Raw genomic sequence first — 22,989 nt, forward strand, 5'->3', positions numbered from 1 at the left:
ATCCACCCGTTCCCTGCTGACATGCGCACAGTGCTCCCGGGAACAAGGAAGCCACACGGAGCGCTTCCACGTGGGTTACTGACACTAAGATCCTACAGAGCTGTTTTCCGCACCAGGCTGCAGAATGAGGAATACGAATGAAACGAAGGCCTTTTACGGTTGCTGGTTTTGAAGTCAAGTCATTCAGTTGTGATTAGTGCTTAAAACCCTGAAGATACTTAATACAGAAAAAAAAAAAAACAATAAAGCCCAAAGTACATGCTTCACTGTAATAAACACCGCGCTCATGAACCTGGGTTTGGCTTTGGCTGATACACGAGTTTTGGTTTGGAGGTGAACAGTGAGAACGGATATTTCCATCCAACACCCGAGTGTTCAAAAATCTATGTGAAAGGACAACACAGTCTTTTCGAGGAAGAAACTATGTAAGCTTTATTTTAACAGTGGAAATGAAACGAAAACTTGACCTAATTGCTGACATCTATATAAATTACTAAAATATATATATATTTAATTTCTGCCTACTTTTGGACCATCTTTATTCCACAGGAAATTCGTGATTTCTGCAAAAGCAGCTGCATAGTACCACACAGAGCAGAAAGACCTAAATTTATATTTGGGGTTGGAAGATCCGGCTGCCGAGCCCACATTCCACGTGCAGCTCCGAAACACCGTGGTTACGTGATGGCTGTTTGTACAGACCCAGCTCGACAGTGACACAAACAGACATCCCATCCGGGGCTGACAAGGCATCTGCTATAATACAAGAGTGGAAACGGGCATTCGAACAGAACGGAAGGCCCCGCACACCTCCTAGCACCCTTTGGTTTCCTGATGGAGTTCTCAAGTTACACATCAGTGCACTGGATTGTAGGACAGACTTAGACTTTTATTTCATCACAAGTGCCACTTGGTATGTCACTATGACAGCTTATCATGGTCTTTGTTTCTCCTTCAGCAAGTAGAGGTCACCGAAGCAGGGTGTGTTAGTTACGCAAGTTCCTATAAGGCACTTTACGGTTTTCATACTGGACAGTGAGGTACACAGGATATATTTCTAGGGTTCGTTGCTGTTAAAAAAAAGAAGGGGAAGAGGAGGGAGTAGCACCATGTTGTACGTTAGCAGAGGGCCAGGCTTCATTACGTTCTTCTCATACAGACTTGGCAGCGACTGACGTGTGTGCGCAGCTCCCCGGCCTTCAAGGTGGACGGCGTGGGCTTCCTATGGGACGACACAGAAACCGGCCTTCGGCGCTGCGGCTCAGCGAGGCGGGCTGCTTCCCAGGGCCTCCCCCCGACCTGGGGAGATCTCCGAGGGGTCGGATGGGAGGGGCCCCAGCCTGGGACAAGTGGCGACCCCGGCTCAGCCTGACCGAGCGGACAAGGTGCTGGGTGTCACTTTACAGGGGGGAGCGAGGCATGTGATCATGTGCACCCCCCATCCCTGGCCGTGAGGTTGGCGGCAGCCCAAGTGCACGCCGGGGAGGGCATGGAAACAGCCACCCCACATGTGCTTGGCTCCGAAGTCTGAGGCACGCCCACTGGGCCACCCTGCCTCCTCGGCCTGTCATTTCCCCTCTCCGTGCTCTCTCCTCAACCAGATCATAAACTCCCCCAGCGGGAGAAGATTCTCTGCAACCCTTCACACACAGAGTAAGTGCTCATTAAATACTGGCTGAATGTGTAATGAACAATGAATCTGGGGTCATTAACTAGACCTTGAAATCCTCCTATAAGCTTTTGCTGGATTAGATGCAGGTAGTCTGATCGGAGGCCGGAGGGGGAGACATTTAGTGCCCCAAATGGTAGAAATTCTACCTTAATTTGAGAGTTAGAAGGGTGAAGTCTGAACTGAAGTTGGCACTAACCAAATTCTATTCAAATTAAAGTAGCCATATAATAAAAGTAACATCCTAAAATTAGGCTGCTGATTTTAGCAACTTCTGTGAAAATCTTATTGCCCCCAAATTAGTTATTTGAAATAATGGGATCTTATCTAATTTTTGTTTTAGTTCATTGTGCCGGGCTGCTGGTTCAAAAAAAGAAAAAAAACAAAAACAAACCAAAAAACCAACCCTATAATGGAAGCCCCAGGACCTGATCCCCCCAAGTGCTCAATTAGGTAGCTGGTGGTTAAGTTCTATCCCGAGAGTTGACGTCAAGTTTCCAGTTGCCTGAAAAGTCTCATGTAAGCTACCCACTAAGTACCTGGTACTTTTTTGGTGCTTAAAATATTATGAGTCGAGAGAGTGTTGCTTTGCCTTTCATAATCTAACTTAGAAAGAGACGGGCTCCCAGAAGAGTTCTGGCAAATTCTCCCTGAGAAGGCAAAGATGGAGAGGCGCGTCTCCGGGGGGAGCAAACGGTAACTGCTGGGGCTCAGGGGTCCCTGCGCCTGTCCCAACAGGGGCTGCAGGAAGGACAGAGGGCCGGGTGCGCGCTCCTCTCCAGCCCGACTGCACCGGGTCGGCTGCACCGTCACCCAGGCCAGCAGCCACCCGGGGCAATCGCCTCAACGGTGAAGTCGGAAGGGGAAAGAAGGGAAGGGTCTTCCCTATCGATTTCAGTGCATTTGGGCTGAACTTAATTTTTATTTTCATGGGTCTAACAAACAGTCTGGTCACGTCCCCCAGACTTCACGCAATGCACACACTAGAGTTGGCATCGCAACTGCTATGAGGGCAAACGCTCTTTCCTCCCTCACTGACCGGTAACACGTATTTTCAAATGCTGTTTGAGGAGCCAGCTGCTCTGACTACATCGCAGCGAATCCACCTACGAAATGGAAAATGGCCTTTTTTCTCTCATAGTCCTTCAGCCAACGGAAGAACTGAACCTGTCACCTGAGATCTGCCCCTGAAGTGCATCTCGGTTCTCTGTCCACGCGGAACAGAGTCGAGTCCTCCTTACTGCCTACAGAAGACTCATTCCCACTCCGTGTCTGAGAAGCCTCTTTAAGACTTTGTGCCCGAGGGAGCACGCACAGGGGCCCTCCCGACTTACTTGAACATCTCGCTCCTCTCGATGGTGGCAAGCCAAAAGCTGTAAGCGTTCGCATAGTAGTTGCAGGTCCCACGGCCGTGGCACTCGATGAATGGCGCGCTCCTAAACTCTTCCAGACAAGACCCGGGGGACGCAAGGGCTTGGCCCGAACCTTCAGCACCGGCACTGGTGTGCTGCGGGGCAGATGCGAGCCGTGAGTCAGGGCCCTGCCCACCGCCCACACGGGGCCTCGCCGGGGAGGAGCCAGGGTAGCCCCGCGGGGAAGCCGCGGGCAGGTCACAGAGAAACACACTCGCTACTTTAAACCGGGGCACAAAAGTCGTGTAAGTAGCTACGAGAGGATCCCAAGCCGGTGTCATGTTTCCTACTGTAACGGGTGTTTCAGGGGTGGGAACACCGGGGACCTGTGTCAGTGTGACCCACAGCTGTGGGATGGAGAGCAGCATCTCCTCACAGGAAGGGCGTGAGCCCCCACACCCCCGGGCACTGGCCAGCCCCCGGCCCCCCGCACCCCGAGGCTTCTGCTTCAGGCTCAGGCGAGCTGCTTGACCGTGCACCCATCTCCTCTCCTCCTGGGGAGGCGCTCTGACTCGGGGAAAGCTCTTTGTGCTGACGCCGCCACCCCGTCCCAGAGCAGCAACCCAAGAGGCAGGCGGCAGGCTCAGGCCAGGCACTGGAATGGCCGCCACAGGCAGCGGAGCAGGCCAGGTCCCTGGGGAGGCTTTGGTCGGGAGGAGAGGCCGGCACCAGGTGAGCCCAAGAACGGAGGGGTGGGGCGCGGAGGGAGGAAGCAGGGGCGCGAGTGGGCGGCTCTGCCAGGGGTGCGGGGAGTTGCCCCAGACGCTCACCATCACGAAGGAATAGCCAATCCAGAGGGAGGACCAGCCGCTGGGGCACTGCGGGATCTGAATGGTCTGGCTGTGCACGGCCATCACCATGGCTGGCGCCTCACACACTGCACACCTGGAAGGTACAGGGCACAGACTCTGAGCACGGCCGCGGGGACAGCACAGGATGAAGCCTGTGCTTATCCGTTCTTCCTGCCCGTGTTCTCACCCACCCTCTGCGCTCACATGTTCTGAGCCAGTGTCATGCTCACGACACACTGCAGCGTGGAGCCCTCTCACTGATTTTATAAGCCCCCCTCAGTGCTAGAAAATCCACAACCAACACTTGTTGAACCAACTGCTTTGTGGGAAGGGGGAAATCACAAGGCCAGGTTGTAACTGCGGCCGTCTGCCAGAGGGGCTAGGGGACCGTGGACGGGTGTTTTCTCCTTTGTTCTCCTTTGTGCATTCCAGTGTTTTCCGACTTTTCAAGAGGGAGCGTGGATTTCAGCAAACACAACTAACACTTGCGCCACGGGAGTCAGTGAAACCCAAGTGCTACCACTTTTGGAATTCAGCGATTTGTTTTCAGCTGAGAATTATCTTCAACGGAAGAAATATGTGGTGACAGAGTAGCCAGCAAACACTGCATCTGGGGCTGGACGTCCCCGTGAGCCGGCTTCGGACTGACTGGCAGGCAGCAGAGCCGTGGCAAGACCCTGTCCCCCACATGGGGGGGGGGGGGGGGGGGCCGCTGGCGGGACACTGCCGCGGGAGGACCTCCCACAGAACCTGCTCCAGGACGGGCACCCCCCGAGCCAGCCGGCCGACACCCAGCAACAAACTACAGCAACACACGCTCTTCTGACTCAGATCCTGCCCGGTTCAGGGAACCCTTTGATGGCAGAATATTGTTTTGTAAAAGAAAAGAAAAATTAAACACCAGCAGTCACATAATTACATTCAAGTCACAAAATGAACAGTGTTAGCAATGCTGATAAATGACTATAAATGGTGTTAATAATTACACCTAGTTATGCTGGAACATTTGCATGAAAATGGATGGGGAGCCGGTAGAGGCCTAAATTAGTTGTTCGACTTTCTGTGGATGTGCGTGTGTATGTACGCACATGTGAGGGCGCAATTTTCTATTTGATTCACACCAGTGCAGATGAATTAAAGGGCTCAGTTAAACAACAGTTACTGAAATTGGCCTTATACATCTGCCACCCTCTGTCTACCAGACACAGAAACCAGAAATAAAGCGTGGCAGCCGGTGCTTGATGTCAGGCTCTCTCTGGGCTGGGGGCTCGTCGAGACGGTGCTCCTGACACCTCCCCATCATGGACATGGACGGGAAGAGCCAGATGGCCCCCTGAAATTCAGACGGTCAACCCCCCATGTTATTCCTGAAAAGGCTGAGGCCCCAGAGAGCCGAGAGAGAGCCAGAGCTCGAGCGTGGCTCCCCTGCTCAACTAAGGTGTTGCCCCTAGGACAATGAAACAATCAGCAGCTCCGCGAAGACTCATGTCTGCCGAAAGCCAGAAACGTCTGCCCTGTTCTCAGGGTGAAGGGAGAGAAGTTGCCAGCTTTTCTGCGTCAGGGGAAGATTTTGTGTTATCAACTCTAAAAGTGAAGCTTTCGGAGCCCCCCCAAGTAACCTGGAAGTCCTGAGACCTCGTGCAACTGCAACAGCGGAGTGATAGTAACCATGGAAACCCGCAAACTCAGAGACCAGAAGTGGGCAGCACTGTTCCAAAGGGAGGGAGCGACAGACAGTGTGGCTTTGGGAGCAGCGGGCTCGGGGGCATGACTGGTAAGGTCCCTGCACACTGAGCTGCTGGGGGTCAGGCAACAGAAACATGTAAAAAGCCGAAACGCACACCGCTGACATTGACACAGCTCATGCTTCCAGGTTGGGGGGGTCTTACTGAAAGCAAGTAAGGGGTCCATGGGGAATAGCAAATCTCAGACACAGGCTTCTCATGGACCTGATTTTGGAATATTGCAAACACATGCCACAGCCCTTTCCTCAACCAAATCAAGATCAAAGGGTAGTTTTATCAAGGTGGTAAATAACAAACAAACATGAATAATCATTTTCTACCTGTTATCCAAGGGAAGCTGAACAAAAACACAAAGGTGGTTAGTTTTCCTTCGGGTGCAGCTGGCATGGTTCTGCGCCAGGACAGTCTCCGCAGAGAAAGTCTCAGACGCTCAGTGACACGCGTAAATAACGGTTTGGAAAGGTGCCACTCAAAGGTGTAATGAACCACTTTTCCCATTTTAAGACCCATAAAAGTGAGTTTTCTTACAGCTCGAAAGAAACATTAAAGAAAGTTATCAGGCGATAGTTTAATGTAAATCCATCGAAAACCTATGGTTTTCCTGTTTATCAGGGCATCTCCCAGCTCTTTGGCTCTGGGTCCTCCTCTGTGGTACCTGTCTCTCCGGGGACCTGCACCCCTGCATGCGCACGTGGATCCAGAGGGGCTAGAGCCCCAGACCGGCCTCAGGGCTCCCAGGACCAGCTCTGGCACACACTTCCTGCTCCCTCTGCCCTCTGGCCCCAGGACCCTGCCATCTCTTTCTTCCTCGTCAAAAGCTGCTTGGTTCTTTAGAGGGAATGTAGAAAAGGTAGTGAGTCCTCACTCTCACTTCCCTGGGGCAAACCCGTCTGCCTTATTATTCTATCCATCCCTTATTATCTTAGTGCGTTAGAAAGTACAACTATAGAATAGCTTCTTAGATGAATTCATACCACTGCCGCTTTTCTACTTCTGAGTAGAGTGAAGGAATCAGCTTTTAATTGGAAGGAATGAAGCAAAAATAGGACAATCGTGTATTTCTCAGTCATAATAATTTCAATTTCCCCTTTTACTTCCTACCAGGCAGACCTGAAAACATACTCCAGACATTAATTAGCATGGAAAGCACTTAATTTGGGAAGCTGCTTGGTCAAACACATGAATTGTCAGTGGGACTTCATCCTAAGGGAGCAGAAGTTGGTGGGGGTGGGAGAGTATGAAAAAAATCTTAATATGTATACATTTTTATGTATACAGTAAATCTGTATCATCTTTTTGTGTATAAAGCACAGACAATATGCCTGCATTACAACTTCACAGAGACCACCTCACACCCATGTGTGAGTTCCACTGTGCACTCAGAAGTGGTTAAGATGATTCATTTTATGTGATGTCTATTTTACTACAATTAAAAATAATAAAAAAAATTTTTAATTTCATGGGGGTGGGGTGATTCAGAAGAAAAAAACCTGAAAAGCCTCCTCAAGGAGAGAATTATTTGATAGAACAAAACTGAGAATGCTGTCCCTGTGGCTGCCGAGGACTGCAGGGGCACGGCTTCATGGGAGGGAGGGCGGCCACCCCCGTGACTCACACGGAACAGGAATTCTGCCCCAAAGCCAGGCATCAGTCACCTCTCCAAGGCACTGCCCTGGCATTTTGAAGAGGAGAGCTAACTTTGCTATCAAACGATTTTACGGCTGACTTGGGTTACAAAAGTCTGACATTACAATCAATAAACTGAATGGCAATACGTCGAATGTTGGGGGGGGGATGAAAAAAACAGTAACAACCTCTGCCTAGACTACGAGAGATCTTTCTTCTTCAATTCTACATCCACTCTGACGAATGCCCGACTCACCTGCTAATAAACGGTCTGATATTGTCCCCAGCGATGGGCGCCATGGACATGGGCATGGGCTCAGGCGTGGACAACCAGTAGGAGTAGTCATTTCGGGAGGCGAAGTTACACACATTGTTGATGTTGCAGAAAAGGAAGGGCATCGTACTGAACTTGCGCAGGCAGCTGCCAGCCGTGCCTAGAGCCATGGGGAGAGACAGCGTCAAGGGCTAGCTTTATAATCAGTCTGCCTCCATGCAAAGTAACCATCAAAATGGAAAAAAGCATGTTTTACCTTATAAATAGAAAGGAAGTAAATACACGCACAGACTAGTGTGATTGTAAATGAGCACTAAATTACGTTAAAGTTATCAAGGTAAAAGGAAAACTACAAAGAATTACATAGGATATTTTGATTAAAGGAGAGAAATCTTTTATAAAACTGAATTCCAAGAGAAATTTAACAGGTGGCTCCTTGTACGATGGACAGTAACCACCTGGACAATGTCTTTAACAACCGTTTTGCCGAAAATGCAGAGATTCCCTTTCTAGGGCTGCTTCTTGTTTCTGAGCTCCATACCAGTTAGAGGTGTGTGTCATTAAGCTGGTCATTGTTTAGAAAGAGCACCAGTAAAACGGCCCTATTTCAAGAATCTCAAAGCTAACTGTGAAGTATATATTCCAGAAATCTTGATCTACTTGATAACGTGAAGAAGAGATTGAAAGTTGTATGAACTGAAAAGGTTTTACATTTTCTTGGCTTCTCTTAGTAACATGGTAGCTGCTGAACTTGGTGGTTCACTTGGTAAGGCGGGAGGGAAGCGGCATCAGGTGCCCTTTGCACTGACTGTGTCTTTGTGGCGCCCTGAACCAGGACCAGAGCTGAGTACAGCTCTGGCAGCCGCCACAACTCTGTGTCACATGAATACACGTGTCCCCAGCGTCTCACCCAAGTCCTGGCCGTGGGCCCGTTCGTTGCCTTGCACATAGAGCAAGGAGTACCCGTGGTAAAGAATTTTGGTCCCAGGAGGACACTGTGGGTCATCCGTTGTTTGACTGTGCCTGGTCACAAGGAAGCCGTGATCAACAGACGGGGTGCCTGGGGGACCCATGGATCCTGGCAACCCATCAGGGCCTGGCGGGCCGGGAAACCCTCGCGGACCTGGAAGACAGAAGAGAAATGAGCTTCCCTGGCTGCAGACAGGCTCCCCTGAAAGACTTCGAGGACGACTAAGTACAGCAACCCACCTCTGTCCTGCCCCAGCTTCTCCTTTCTACAGACCACCGAGATGTTTTATAAACACAGTGCTGGGTGCAGAGCAGATGCTCAGAAAATTGAATCCAATGGGTAAACGAAATACGTGAAAAGGAATATACGAGGAGGTAGAATAAATGACATGATTCCACGTGTGTCACTCAGACAACATTTGGGGCTCCTCTAAGGGAGAAGGATCACAGAATTATTAGAACAAAACCTCCCTTTAAGGTGGCTTCCCTTCCACGGCAGCCCACCCAGCACGGCGCATGGAAATGGGGTGGTAAGGGCTGGGTGCTGGTGGCGAGTGCTATCGTCCCCCGGGTCACTGTGCTCGCTGCCCGCGAAGCTGCTCACAGACCTCCTGCTGGGCTGGGCCCCTGGCCCCTCCAGTCGATGCCTCGGGCCTCAGCATCTCAGTCATTATGGGGCCGCTGAGTTTTGCCTTCCTCGGGGAGCAGACCCACTGCATCCCGAGCCAGACAGCGGCCTTGTGGCCAACACTGGCATTATGATCTACTCCCTCTCGTCTGTTGCCGACATGGAATTTCTGTAGCTACAGCCCGCTCCCCCCACCTCAGAAGGCCACAGGCTGTCCCTGCTGGCCATCTTTCAACAACACTGGAAACCGTGTGCTGCTTCAACATCTGTCTCTCCACACAGAAAAAATGATGACAGCCCTTTAGCTCCTCTGTAAGACCTTATTTCCTCTAAACAAATTAAAAAAAAAAACAAAAACAAAACCCAAACACAAAACGAGACTTCTTTGGAAATCTGCCAAGTAACGTTTTCAATTCCACTGTGCACGTTTCCACACACTTCGAACCCAAGGATGCAGGTGGAGGGCGACTGGGTCAGGAGGAAACCTACCAGGAGGGCCGAAGGGTCCTGTCTCTCCTTTCTGGCCAGGCGCGCCGTCAAAACCAGGAACACCGGGCGGTCCAGGTAAGCCCACGGATCCTGTCACACCTGCAGGAAAGGGCAAGGAATTCACGACCTGGTCCTGGAGCACCGCAGGCTGTGGCTTCTTCTTCCCTTTTGGAGTGTGTTTTTAGCCGCCTGGCCGGCCACCCTAAGACCCTCAGCTGCAGTGAGAAAGTTCTGCCGGAAGCCAGGAGCCCCTCCCGCAATGCCTTCTTCACACCCCCCGGGGGGGTAGCCAAACCCGCATTTGCAGGCGGCGCACTCCACCATTTGACCCGGAGCGCCCCGGCTGCTCGCTCCTGTTGTCTGGAGCACGGTGTGGGGAAAGGCAGCTTCTGGGGGGAGAGGGAGGGCTGTGACACATTTTTGTGTTCTCAAGCGTCTCACCCAGGCCACATTCCCAAGCCTCAAGTGAATCTTATGCAACAGATGTACCCACGTGGACAGGCTTTTGTTTTCCTGTGCACCCTTTACTTGCAGACAGTTCAAACTTAAATTTTCACGGATGCCTCCTCCCAACTGTAGCGTTTTCTTTCTCCTTACTGCCCACCCACCCTCACCGGTAGCTCTTGCCATAGGGAGCGTTCATAAAGTTCTGGGTCAGGTGTCTGGGAACCCCGGGCATGAACTGCCAGCTGGCTGGGGCCTCTGGGCCACTGTCAGAGCCCATTCTCGAGGTTCTAGACCGACGCCTCCCACCATCCCTTATCTTCTCGCTGGAAAAGGTGATCTCTGTGTCTGCAGCCCATGGGTTCCCCAGCGAGCACAGATGTGTTGAACTGTACATTCCTCTAGCTCCTCCTGTATTTTGTCCTGGCTTTTTCAGTCCCCTCGAAAACTTCATTAGGTTTTGATTCCATTGAAGGAAAGTAAGAAAGTCATATTCAAATATGTGTCTATACAGTCACCACCCAGAGGCCCCGGTTTGAGACACACGCGTGAGGAGGAAAGCCCACCTGTTCCCCCCGACCCCCACACCTCCCCTTCGTAGCTCGGCTACTCTTACCTTGCTGTCCTTTGGGGCCTGGAGGCCCCGGGAGCCCCTTCAGACCTACGGGACCCTCAGGACCAGGAAGCCCTGGCTCCCCTTTGATGACATCGTAGGGTCCCGGGGGGCCCGGGGGGCCAGGAAGGCCTGTGGAAATCAGAGATGCCACTGATCAATTCCACTGTCAATGCTCCCGGGAGAAGAGCCCAATGTGAAAACCAATCCAAACACAACGTTTCTCAGTATCAAAAATATAAGTCATGTGCATACTTCTACTATTTAACCTAAAATCCTGAATCCTCAGGCTGGGGGCCATTAGTATAAACTGGCCGCTCGGTTTTGGAATCCCCAACAACCACCATGCGGCCCTCGCCTGTACAGGCCCAGCAGGTGAAGCTCCGTCCCTCCCAGGGAGCCCACCTGCACCCAGAGCGCTGCAATGTATGCAATTAGAAGGGTTCTTCCTATAGTCTCTGAAATCGGCTGTAGGTATATTACAAGCATGGGCCTTCATTTTCCAATGACACATAAACTTAACCCTTCTGCATGGCAGCCCCTCAAAGATGAGGAGCAGCTCCAGAGCCCACAGAGGCTCTGAGTCAGCCCCAGCCCCCAGTCCTCTCCTGCCCTCCACACATCTTCCCCGTTTCTTTTGTTCCTGACATTGCACTGCTCAGTCTCTCTCTTGAAGCATGATTTTGAAAATTAAACATGGCCCTGGAGATGTGGTCAGCCCAGCAGAAGCTAGAACGGGATGCTGGTTTTCCCCCCGAAACTGCCTTGGGGTGTGGGAGCCGCCGAGGAGAAGCCGAGGAAGAGTCTTCCCTGTGCAGAGCTCCTTGCCCCCCGGCCCCCATGCAGCCTGTCCATGCAAGACCGAGCCCCTCCCTAGGACAGCTGAGTCCTTGGGCTGCTTGCCTCCGGAGCCTGTGGGCTGTGAATCTTGAGTCTGTCCTACTCTCTCCTCTGGACTTACCTCCTAGATTTAATGAGCCTGACTTTCAAGACACGTCATAAAAATGTCCTGACAAGCTACCAAAGAGTTTTTAATCAACTGTTTCCTAACGATACTCAAGCCCTCACGTCTGCAAAACCAAACTCCCCAATTCTGTGCGTTCAAAGCATCAGCAAGGCCCCGCCGGCACAGCAAAAGCTCCTACCTTTACTTCCAGGGAAGCCCTGGTCACCTTGATCCCCCTTCACTCCCTGCAGGCCAGGGAGGCCTTTCTGACCTGGAGGAAAGAAGAACATTGTCTGCACAGAAATTTCCAACGCAGGTACACATACCTGCACATGTGCACACGCATGTGCCCACTGCATGTGTGTCCGCATACACACATACCTAGGTGCGTGAGTACCCATGTATACATGCATACACACACACAGTGAACATATATTTCCAGTTTGTTCTCAGGGAAGAAAAGAACATTACTTCTGGTCAGCTATATAAAACTTTTCATGAAACTCTTCTTTCTAGAACCGAGAAGTCACATTTTTCCAAACCTACAACAAACTACAAAATGATCACAAATAGTGGAGGGGCACAAGATCCTATTTTTGGCCATAATCTGGTGCACGCATGTCCCCAAATAGACCCCAAGATGCCTGCAGACTGAGAACTTGTTTTATTCACCTGGCATTCATATGTATCAGATTCAGCAGTAAAACTCACAGTGCCTGGGAGCTGAGAGGCACCCAATAAATGTTCACTTAATATGTTAATAAATTAATGAAGGCCCCAAATCTATGATTTCTTGCTGATAATACAAATGATCGAGATGCAAATGATCCGCTGATTCTTAATAAGAACATGCAGAGTGTCTTTATACAGCCATTCATAGAGTGATAGAAATCAGGCTGCCATAGCACAAAACAGCATGTTCAACTGGGAGAACAGTGTCTTGCACCGTAATCAGGCCGGCCTATCAACGTGAAAGGGCCAGTGGTCAGGTTCTTCCTCCAAGCAGCACCTTCTTTATGGTCTTACCTTGAAATCCTGGCACTCCTGGAGGCCCCATGTCACCCTTAGAGCCCGTGATCCCTGGCGAGCCACCAATCCCCTAGACACACAAGGAGAATGTCAGCCAGGAAATTCTCAGGAGGTGGTAAGTCTCTCAAGTGACCTGCTAGTCAGGGGGCTAGGGCAGGCCCTCAGCGTTCTGCGAGGGAGCTCTGTGAACAAACAGTGCCCTGTGCTTTCTTAAGTGACGGAAAAAGAAAGACAAGATCTCTATTCGCGTCTACACGAGGGAGCTGGAAGTTGGAACACTTGCTTCCTTCACGGTGCCTCCTCCCTTGGTCCATCTACACAGGCAGTTCCCAGAGCAGGTGCACGCCATGCGTCCTGCCATCCCCAGCCCACAGCACGGTGCCGTGGACAGACCTGGGCCTTCCTGAGCGCGCGTCACCATGACCTATCAACCTCTCAGCACCAAACTACCATATGGAAACTTTCCCCCAAACACTCAAGCATAATGCATTTTCTTTAGAATTAGCTTGATACCTTATCTGAAAAGGGATTTTAAATATGGAGAGAAGGAAACACATAACCAAAGGAGGACTGTTTTTCTTTATAAATATGGCATCACTCATGTATTTTAAACATATTATCTCATTTTCTGGCTATCTCAAAATAGTTGCTTCTCACACTTCTCAGTATAAATAAGTCGTACGGTTTCTCACGTGTTATTTGTTTCTTTGCTTATTTAAAAAAGGGTCACAATGAAAACACGCAGAAACACAGATATGCGTACACACATCAACGGGTACGTGGACACAGCCAGCCACTCAGGGCACCAGAAATAGGGAGTGCACCTCTCTTACTGAAGCCTGCGGTTTGCATCGAGGGTGTGCCCAGATTTCTAGCCCAGGCACTGAGCTGCAATCCCCAGCAACGGGGATTGCACTTCGCTGGAGCGTGTCTTGTAAAACTAGGTACAAAGAATGTTGTACTTGTAAAGCTACTGTGACGTCAGGCAAGGTGGCAGACGACCAGCAACAAGCGGCAGCCCCTCCAGAGAGGATGCAAGAGTGCAACACCCATGCACACACGCGCACGGCTCTGCGGCCCTGTTCACACACAAGACGGGCACACGGACAACTCACAGGCAGGCCTTGGAATCCTGGCTCTCCCTTGGGCCCTGGAGTTCCAGGAGCCCCCGGCCAGCCCGGGTTTCCTTTGTCACCTTTGAGTCCGTCAAGCCCAGGGAGCCCTGGAGGCCCCACAGGTCCCGGAAGCCCTAATGGGAGACGCGAAAGTCGCACATTTGGGGTTAGAGGGTGATTTTATGGACAGGTGGGCTTGGCATCTCCACCCAACTGCCCCCCGCCCCAGGCAACAATGTAGGGCGCTGTGGGAGCCTGCGGAAATCCCACCCGTCTTAGAAGGGAGAATCCGCTCGATGGCACCCCAACCGCAGCAAACGACCCCGCCACGCAGCCGCCCTGGGGCGGGGGTGGGGCGTGCCAGGATGCCACCGGGTGTCAAGCCAGCACGGGCGACATCTGCGCCCCAGTCTCTCCCAGCAATGTCTAGTCTACCTCTAATCACTCGTCACATCTACTGAAGTCCTTGACAGAGAGGACCTGGGGGGGAGGGGAGTAACCCAGCAGAGGCCGAACAAGGGTCCCCAAATATCTGAAGCAGTTCTGGGCTGCAGTCAATGCTGCAAACTTCTAAGTAAAGAACTCCACTGAGGACCGAAGTACTCCCATCACGGTCACACCTGCGCGTGTCTGCGCCTTCTGGGGTCGGCGCCGGCTCTGACCCTGGTGAGACATCCTTACCTGGCAGGCCAGGTTGGCCCTGCGGACCCCGGTCTCCTTTGGGCCCCTCCACGGCATGGCCTGGGGTCCCAGGCAAGCCCGGCTGCCCTTGTGGCCCCGGGGGACCCATGAATCCTTGCTCTCCTTTGGATCCGGGGATGCCTGGACTCCCGGCTTGTCCCGGGAAACCCACGTCGCCCTTTGAACCTAAACAACAACAACAGTTTGAGATGCTGGCGAAAGGCAGGGAGAAGAGAAACCATGGCACAGGGACGAGGAGGGAGTGGCTTCCGGAAGGCATCGGGGGACAACAGAGCTATGTGCCCTCTCCCTGCTCTACCAAGGAACACACTAGACTGCAACCATGGTCGACCTGGAAAAGAGTCAGCTTAGAATACAAGAGCCCAGCTGTCATTCTTGATGCTTTTAACATTTTTTAAAAGATCTTATTTACTTACTGAAGCCCACACAAGTGAGCAAGGGGCTCAAAGGCAGGGAGCCCGACGTGGGACTCGATCCCAAGACCCCGGGACCATGACCTAAGCCGAAGGCAGATGCTTAACTGACTGAGCCTCCCAGGCACCTCTCTTTAACACTTTTTAAAGGAAGTGTTTTGCCGCAAAGCCACTGGAATGCAAGCTCAGAGGCGTCTGCAAGCAAGAGCACCGCTAACTGAAGAGCTTGTTAAGCCACACCACGGAACCCTACTCAGCAGCAAGAAACAGGAGGGAACGCCTGGTACAAGCCGCCACACCAGTGACTCTCAAACTAATTATGCTGTGCAAACAAAGTCTGACTAAAAAGAGTAAAATACAGAGGATTCTGTCGATATAGAACTCTAGAAAATGCAAGCTAATCCACAGTGCCAGAAGACAGACCAGTGGGTGGTGAGGGGGTGGCGCTGGGGGCAGGAAGGGCAAGCTGGGGATGACAAAGCAGCCCAGAAGACTTTTGAGGGAATGGATGTGTTCACTGTCCTGAATGTGGGGGTACTTCTGCACGTGTGTACATGTACCAAGACCTACCAAATGGCACCCTCTACATCTGTGTAGTTTATGTATGTCAATGAGAAAAACACGGTAATAAACTGTTTTTAAAGTTTTTTTAAGGTAAGAATTTATAGGGGGAAAAAATCCCTGCATGTGTAGCCTCCACCATATTACTTCAAACTTGCTAATTAAATACCAAAATTCTAGGATGATTTCAAGGTTCTTAAGAAAAAGTAAGAAGGGAATGAAACAGAGTCATCGCCAAAACTGACAGCAGGCCCCTCCTTGTGATTCTTGTCTTGATGTCTCAGAAGACAACGAATCGAAGCACAGTGCACCAGATGGTGGTTTGTCGGGGGCCAGGAGCAGGCACGGACGAGACGGACGAGACTGACCCAGAGCCGGCATCTGTCACCCCTGCCCACGGCCTCCTCGCAATCGCGAGACCCGCTCTGTTTCGCAAATGTTACCTTTCTCTCCTTTGGCCCCTGGAAACCCTGGGAATCCTCTTCCGGGCAGACCTGTAAGTTAAGGGTAAGAAGTCACGTCCACATTTCCTAAAACAGTTGGTCTGCAGGTCCAGCACTAAACACCATCAACTCTGTGTGCCAATACCATATGCTCTTTATAGGATACGTGGAAATCAGTTCATCACACGTGTGCGAGAAAAATCCCACTCCCACGGTTGTGCTGAGAGGCCCTGGACTGGGTATGGATCATTTAGCACTTTTCTTTAGTACCTGTCAGCACAGAACCGTTACGGCATTTAGTAGAAAGGACCCGTACAAGCAAGCACGTATTTTCTCCTCCCGTCTAGAGACTAACAAACCGGCTTTTCTCAGACGACCATCCAGCTAACGGCCGTTCTAGGGGGAGGCAGAGAGAGTCAGAGACGTTCCAGACAGTAAGCACTGGGAAGGCCACACACGTGAGCAAGGGGCTCGAAGGAAGATGAAAGTGGGGGAAAAGAGATGTGAAGGCATTTCATGAATTATTGTTATAAGAAAATGAACGCACGCAATATACACGTAAGGTGTACAGAATGAAACAGTGAACTTTAGCAGGAGGTCAGCCCTGGCCGCAGGAAACCCCCGGGATGCCCCTCTCCAGCGACATTCCCCACGTGGGTCCCCAGTTCGGGGTCACCCTCTTGCTACACATGCGTACTACCGTGTACGCGATTCCCACTGTTGGAGCTGGCAGCCCGTGAGTGACGGGAGCAGATGTGGGGGACCGGCAATGTCCCCAGGACCACCTCTCTAGAGGGGGACATGCCAGGCTCAGGAGGGAAGAGTCTGGGCTGTTTCTGGGTGGCTCTCTCACACGCCGCTGGGAGCTCAGGGCAGGAGCCCGTGCCTGCTGCTGGGAGAAATGCACGCCCCCTGCTCCTCTTCTTAGCCAGGCCCCTCCCCTGGTCCACACCAGTGTTCAAACAGTACGGACGCGCGGGGAAGGGGCCACTTTGTGCCCAGCCCCAGTCACTTAGCACGGTCCAGAAGTCTGAGACCTGTTGACCCCCAGGGGAGCAGCTCGTCCTGAAAGGGAGCAGAAGCTGAGCATACCTGCTTCACCCTTCTCTCCCGCCGACCCCGGGATTCCGTCACTGCCGGGCTCCCCTTTCTGGCCGGCTGGGCCCGTGGGGCCAGGAGTCCCAGGAAGACCTCAGAGAGAAGAGTCACATCAGTCAGTCAGGCATGGACGCTCTCATGGCACCTGCTCTGCACGCAAGACCCTCGTGTGACCTTCCTCCAGGGAGCCGTTACCCCAGCGCGCCTGGCGTGCCCGAGACACGTACATCAAACTGCCACACTGCCACACAAACCGATTCTAGAACCTCTAGAACCAACTGGACCTAGCTGAACAGCCAGCTCTGCGACCTTGGTTCTAGCTCCTAACTGGTGGCCAGACCTCAGAAGGACCCCATGAGCCCCCTACATTCAGTTCGTCCATCTGAAACGAGGAGGGCTGGGTCACCCGGGGACATTCTGGGGTCCACGATGTGCCACCTTGAGGGAGGGAAACTCCCAGCCTCGATGGCCCCTGTGTGCATTCAAAAAAGTGGTCTCTACCTGCTTCTCCTTTGATGCCGGGAATGCCATCCGATCCCGGGAGACCTTTGTCACCTTTTTCTCCCGGCAATCCGGGGCTTCCTGATGGGAGACGAAAGACACCAGAATGCCATCGGTTTGAGTTTTCCCGTCACCTTCCAACCCAAGCTCGGGAGGAGGCCCAGCTCACCTACCTGGATAGCCGACACTCCCTGGCGAGCCTTTGGGGCCCGGGGAGCCGGGGACCCCTGGGGTACCAGCGCTGCCTTTCTCTCCTTTCTCTCCGGGACTGCCCGGAAAGCCTGCGACCCCTTGATCTCCCTGTGAGTAGACATTGAGCCCATACATTTTACATCTGTCCCCGGACAAAGGTCTGGGGGCCCTTTCTGGATAACAGTACACATTTTGGTGCCATTAACGTTACACTGGAGAATCCCATTTCCAGCTTTCTAACGAAGAGTCAAAGTCCAGGTCCGAAAAACGAGCACAAACGGGAAGCCCGGAACAAAGGAGCCAATTATCTGTTCCTACTCTCCATGCCCCTCTTCACCCTTCCTTTCCAGCCCGTGAGGGCTTGCTGCCCTGCCTCTCCGACAGCCTCCAGACCCTTCCCAAGGAAGGGGTGGTGGACAGAAGGCAGGAGGCACAACTTGGAGTAAGTCGGGGGACACTGTTCTGTGTTACGAGTAAGTTAATGTGCTGAGCTGCTCAGATGGCGGGCAGGGGGGGTTTCCAAGTGGGGGGCTCTTACCTTGTCCCCAGGACGGCCCGGAATTCCAATGCCAGGGAGGCCCACCTGCCCTTTCTCTCCTTTGGCTCCTTTCTCCCCGGGTAAGCCAGGGACGCCCTGTGGGCCGGGGATCCCAGGCACACCTTTTTCTCCAGGTGTTCCTATAAAGCAGACAACTGAAACTTGCATGTGTGCTTAGCAGGTGCTAATATTCAAAATAAAAAAGCGCTCTGACGGCCTGCAAGGAGGAGGTAAAAGAACATGTTTCCCATCAATCTCTTAGTTACACAGGCAGGTGCCAGTTGCCCACAGCACGTTAGTGCCACACTAGGAAGCGCCTGTCCTGTCTTCTAGGGACCATCATTTCAGAGAGAGACAGAAGAAATACATGAACTCCTTAGCATATTTGCTTTGGCAGCAGTATAACAAAGGGCGTTTGTGTTCTTTATTCTACAATCAATGCACATTACCCCAAAGAATCAGAAGGGTCCTGAGGCAGGCCATCATAAGAGTAAGCGCATACCTGCTTTCATAACGTATGCTGGTACCCAGACCTCCTTACAGACAGGTGTAAACAGCGAGCTAGATGTCTCTATGTCGAACGGGGGTGATCAGGTGCCTTGTGAAGGCGGAGGGGGGGCCAGAGAGGCCGGCCTCCTGCCTCGGCTCTCCCTACCCAGCGGGTTCCAAGAGGCACTAGCCACGGACCCACCTGAGGCCCGCGCTCTCTGCCTCTCACCTGCTCCCTCACGGGAGCGAATGCAGCAGGCGGGGTTGGGGCCAGCTCAGGCCCGCGGTAGAGCAACCAGAGGGCTCTTCCAGGTGGCCGCCAAGGGGCGCCAGTGGCTGGCCCAGACTGCACGGGGGACACGGCGGCCAGGTGGACAGGCACCTGGAGGTGATCGAAAGGTGACAGCAGACAGCCCGTATTTTATTTTATTGAATTGTGATTTTCTTTCTTTTTTTTAGCAGTGGTCGCTGTGTCAGCCAAATGCCACTGATCCTGAGGCAGGAGACCATACAGAACTGAAGATGTGCCCTGGGGTAAAAGACTGGATCATGCCCTCGGGGCGATGCACACCCTCCAACAGGCCTGTCCCACCAGCACTGGCGCATTCTTTTCTTTAGAAAGGAGACATCTTATCTGAATCCAAGGTACCTGGCAGGCCCATTCCACCAACCGATCCCTTGGGTCCAGGGAGTCCTGGAGCGCCCGGGGTTCCTCCTATGCCTGGGTCACCTTTAGGTCCTAGGGTGACAGAGAAAAGCCCAGCAGGTTAATGCCAACGAACAGTGCTTAGCACAAGCTCCCGCCGTGCGGTGGACTTGAACTTCACTGCATACCTGGCTGCCCAGGATGCCCCGCCTGCCCGTCCTTTCCAGGTACTCCCGGGGTTCCAGGGTCTCCCCGGGATCCTTTATCACCAGTTGGTCCAGTCTGTCCTGCACATCACAGAAAAAGAGTGGTGATGACCCACGTCTGCTTAAAAGGCAAACTGTTGCAGAAACACAGGTTGGGCTGATGTTACTGGCGCGAGCTACAGAACCGGTCAGACATGCAGCTCTACACCCGCCAGACCCCTCACCCAGTCACCTTTCTCTCCTTGGTCTCCCTTCTGACCCTTCATGCTGCCCATGTCCACCTTATCCATGGAGCCAGGCATGCCAGGGAGACCCACGTCTCCTTTGTCCCCCTTGAAGCCAGGGTCTCCCCTGGGCCCCGAGGAGCCCGGGAAGCCGTGGTCCCCTGCAGAGGAAAGACAAGCACCGGTGAAGTGTGGCCAAGGCCTCTCGGAGGCAGCGACACGCTGTGGCACTCCTTCTGCTAAAGGAGGGAGGAAGAACTCGCGGCCTGTCCACAAGCAGCACTAGGTAGCAGGGCGTGGCGAGTGTCTGAGCTACCAGAAGAATCTGGCCCCAGGAAATAAGAAGTAAAGCCATTTTTTACAATTGAGTATTCGCTAACGACCCTACTATATTTGTGACTCTGCTTATTATCGGCTTAAATACTTTACACTTTCCCTCTTTCCTAAGGACCTTCATCATATCTGTTCATGGTGCCCCTCAATCTGATACAAAACAATAAAATGGGAATTTTCTTGTTCTACTAAACAAATGACCATTTCCATGTCTCACAAAGTCAATTTGTTAAAAAAAGAAAAAAAACATATTTTGGACCAATTTCAAACAACAAGGTAAGAAATAAAAATGAAGACTTAAAAATTTGCCCAGTTTGCTAATTTGATTCTAAGGCCTCAGTTCCTATGACCTTGCAGGACCACAGACCCCACCAATCCTATAAAAACAAACCAACTCCAACATCCCAATAAGGAACAGCCGAAAACCTGTCTCTTGTTTGGTTTTGGGCAGGGCACAGCCCCTGCTCCCACATGCACCGCCCACCAGGAGTTCCCACCGGAGGCGGGGGGGGTCTCCCCAACCCTTGCCTGAACTTCTTGACTTCTTTCCTCTGCCTCTTGCAAGGAAATAGGACCTGCAACCTCTCAAGAGTTTCCAAGGAACACGGAGACATGGACACAAGACAGGCTCTGCTAGAGCTGCCCACTCCCTACCTTTCTCTCCTGGTAATCCTGGCAGGCCCGCTGGTCCCGGTGAGCCAGGCTGCCCCGGGGTCCCCATGACGCCCATCTCTCCCTTGGGACCTGTGGCCAGATGGAAGGACAGTGAATGCTGACTGCAGATACTATGGGTCATGGACAGACAGGGGGCCGGAGTTCACAAATCATTTACCTGGAAACCCAGGCACCCCAGGTGTGCCCTGCTGTCCGGGGAGACCAGGGAGCCCCGACTGTCCCGTCAGGCCAGGCAGCCCTTGGGACCCTTTATCTCCTTTGGGACCTGGCATGTCCAGGCCTGGAAATCCGGGAAAGCCCTTCTCTCCTTTCACTCCGGGAGGGCCTGAAGGGGGCGAAGAGCGAGAGCAGTTAGCCAGATCTGCAGGGAGCCCTGTGGGGCAGCCCCCGGGCCTAGCCGGAGCTTTCTGCAGGAGGCACATGAGCGCGTGTGCCGTGCTGGGGGCCGGGATGCTCCCACCATCCCAGGTGGCGGCGTCTAGAGCCATGGGGCAATCCTGCGGGGACAAGGCCCGGAGACCAAGCCCTCCCCTCTGCCACTGGCGGGCAGCAGCCTCCGCTGACATCAGCCCCAGGCATGTCTGCAGTGTTCACACCCCACGCCAGCTGCTTCTCCAGCTGTGTTCAGGGACTGTCTTGTCAGCCCAGCAGCACTGTCTCACTTCCGGACGGGTCACTAAAGGCAAAGGCAGCTCCTAGCTATGGGCCAGTTTACGGGACCCACAACTTACTAACCTCCCCCACCCCACAGGAAAATAAAATGGAGATGCCAGTCGTTTTAAGTCAATGAAAATATCACTGAATATACATCTCTGGAGGGTAAACCAAGCTCAGTGCGAGGAAAAGAAAGACACCTACAACCCTTCCTTTAAGTGAACATCGGACTGGTTTCCACAAAGCAGAATCGCCCTTTCCCCCTTTTATTCACAAGGGAGCACTAATCCCCACTTCATGCAGACTCCTGACGGCCCGTCCCCTCCATCAGCATGCTTTGGGGAAGCAGTAATTGTGGAAGAATGTCCCATCACCTGAGGATCCTGGTGGTCCCTGTCCTCCAGGGGGGCCCATCGCTCCAGGGGGGCCAATTCCAGGAGCTCCCGGAGCTCCTTTGGGACCTTGTAATCCAGGCGGCCCTGGGTCACCTGGATGGGAAGAAATTGTAAATAAACTGCATACAGACCATAGCACATTTCAAAGCACACACTACCCACCCACACGATAAACCACAACACAATACCATAAGGTCCAGCCTCCTGTGATTTCCATCATTCATTCAACACACATTTACAGAGCTCCTGACAGGGGCTCTGCGTACATCAAATAAACAGGCCCCAGCCCCCTGCCACCGTCTAGACTTGTCTGTAAGAAGTCATCTCGGGGGCTCGGGTGGCTCAGTTGGTTAAGTGTCTGACTCTGGACTTCGGCTCAGGTCATGATCTCACCGTTGTCAGATCGAGCCCCACACTGGGCTCCCCGCTCAGTGAGGAGTCTGCTTGAGATTCTCCCTCTCCCTCTGCTCCTCCCCCTGCTCATGCTCTTTGTCTCACTCTCTAAATGAATAAATAAAAATCTTTTTGTTTTTGTTGTTTTTTAAGATTTTATTTATTTATTTGACAGAGAGAAACACAGCGAGAGAGGGAACACAAGCAGGGGGAATGGGAAAGGGAGAAGCAGGCTTCCCACCGAGCAGGGTACCCAACGCGGGGCTCGATCCCAGGACCCTGGGATCATGACCTGAGCCGAAGGCAGATGCTTAACGACTGAGGTGCCCCAATAAATAAAAATCTTAAAAAAAAAAAGTTACCTCTGATTCCCTGAAGGCCTGGGGGGCCGACAGCACCATGCTCTCCAGGAACACCTGGTCCCCCGATGTTCCCCTTTTCTCCAGGTGTGCCGGGAACGCCGGGAAGACCTGGCAATCCTTTGAGCCCTGGCAGACCAATGCCCGGCTCTCCCTGGAAATTTCCGAAGCACAGAGAAGCCAGTTCACCAGCACAGCCCATGAATTCATCAAACCCAGGGCACAGGTGCAGACAGTAAGGACCAAGCTACCTGCCCATGTGCACCTGCCCAATACCCACAGCTGCTACCTGCCCATGTGCACCTGCCCAATACCCACAGCCTCTACCTGCCCATGTGCAACTGCCCAATACCCACAGCCGCTACCTGCCCAATACCCACAGCCTCTACCTGCCCGTGTGCACCTGCCCAATACCCA

At 52.6% G+C, this 22,989-nt stretch overlaps 1 protein-coding gene across 1 annotated transcript in view; it reads right to left on the reverse strand.

Moving 5' to 3' along the window:
• Window positions 1–868: 868 nt before the first annotated feature.
• Window positions 869–22,989, reverse strand: part of COL4A1 (collagen type IV alpha 1 chain) — a 140,139-nt gene continuing 118,018 nt past the window's right edge. Inside the window, exons 21-43 of the mRNA XM_073887444.1 lie at window positions 22,576–22,726; window positions 21,800–21,913; window positions 20,929–21,096; window positions 20,751–20,840; window positions 19,772–19,924; window positions 19,522–19,620; window positions 19,337–19,426; window positions 18,199–18,338; window positions 17,642–17,768; window positions 17,469–17,549; window positions 16,962–17,060; window positions 15,870–15,920; window positions 14,432–14,617; window positions 13,751–13,884; window positions 12,633–12,705; window positions 11,806–11,877; window positions 10,664–10,792; window positions 9,604–9,702; window positions 8,428–8,640; window positions 7,500–7,677; window positions 3,852–3,966; window positions 3,004–3,176; window positions 869–1,222 (exon numbers count right to left, since the gene is read on the reverse strand). Of these exons, the coding sequence (XP_073743545.1) occupies window positions 1,141–1,222; window positions 3,004–3,176; window positions 3,852–3,966; window positions 7,500–7,677; window positions 8,428–8,640; window positions 9,604–9,702; window positions 10,664–10,792; window positions 11,806–11,877; window positions 12,633–12,705; window positions 13,751–13,884; window positions 14,432–14,617; window positions 15,870–15,920; window positions 16,962–17,060; window positions 17,469–17,549; window positions 17,642–17,768; window positions 18,199–18,338; window positions 19,337–19,426; window positions 19,522–19,620; window positions 19,772–19,924; window positions 20,751–20,840; window positions 20,929–21,096; window positions 21,800–21,913; window positions 22,576–22,726 (2,817 nt within the window). The 3' untranslated portion in view covers window positions 869–1,140. The remainder of the gene's footprint in view (window positions 1,223–3,003; window positions 3,177–3,851; window positions 3,967–7,499; window positions 7,678–8,427; window positions 8,641–9,603; window positions 9,703–10,663; window positions 10,793–11,805; window positions 11,878–12,632; window positions 12,706–13,750; window positions 13,885–14,431; window positions 14,618–15,869; window positions 15,921–16,961; window positions 17,061–17,468; window positions 17,550–17,641; window positions 17,769–18,198; window positions 18,339–19,336; window positions 19,427–19,521; window positions 19,621–19,771; window positions 19,925–20,750; window positions 20,841–20,928; window positions 21,097–21,799; window positions 21,914–22,575; window positions 22,727–22,989) is intronic.

This window comes from Callorhinus ursinus, unplaced genomic scaffold (assembly GCF_003265705.2).
Source record: "Callorhinus ursinus isolate GAN/ISIS: 27379988/994484 unplaced genomic scaffold, GSC_fseal_2.0 scaffold79, whole genome shotgun sequence".
Classification (NCBI taxonomy): domain Eukaryota; kingdom Metazoa; phylum Chordata; class Mammalia; order Carnivora; family Otariidae; genus Callorhinus; species Callorhinus ursinus.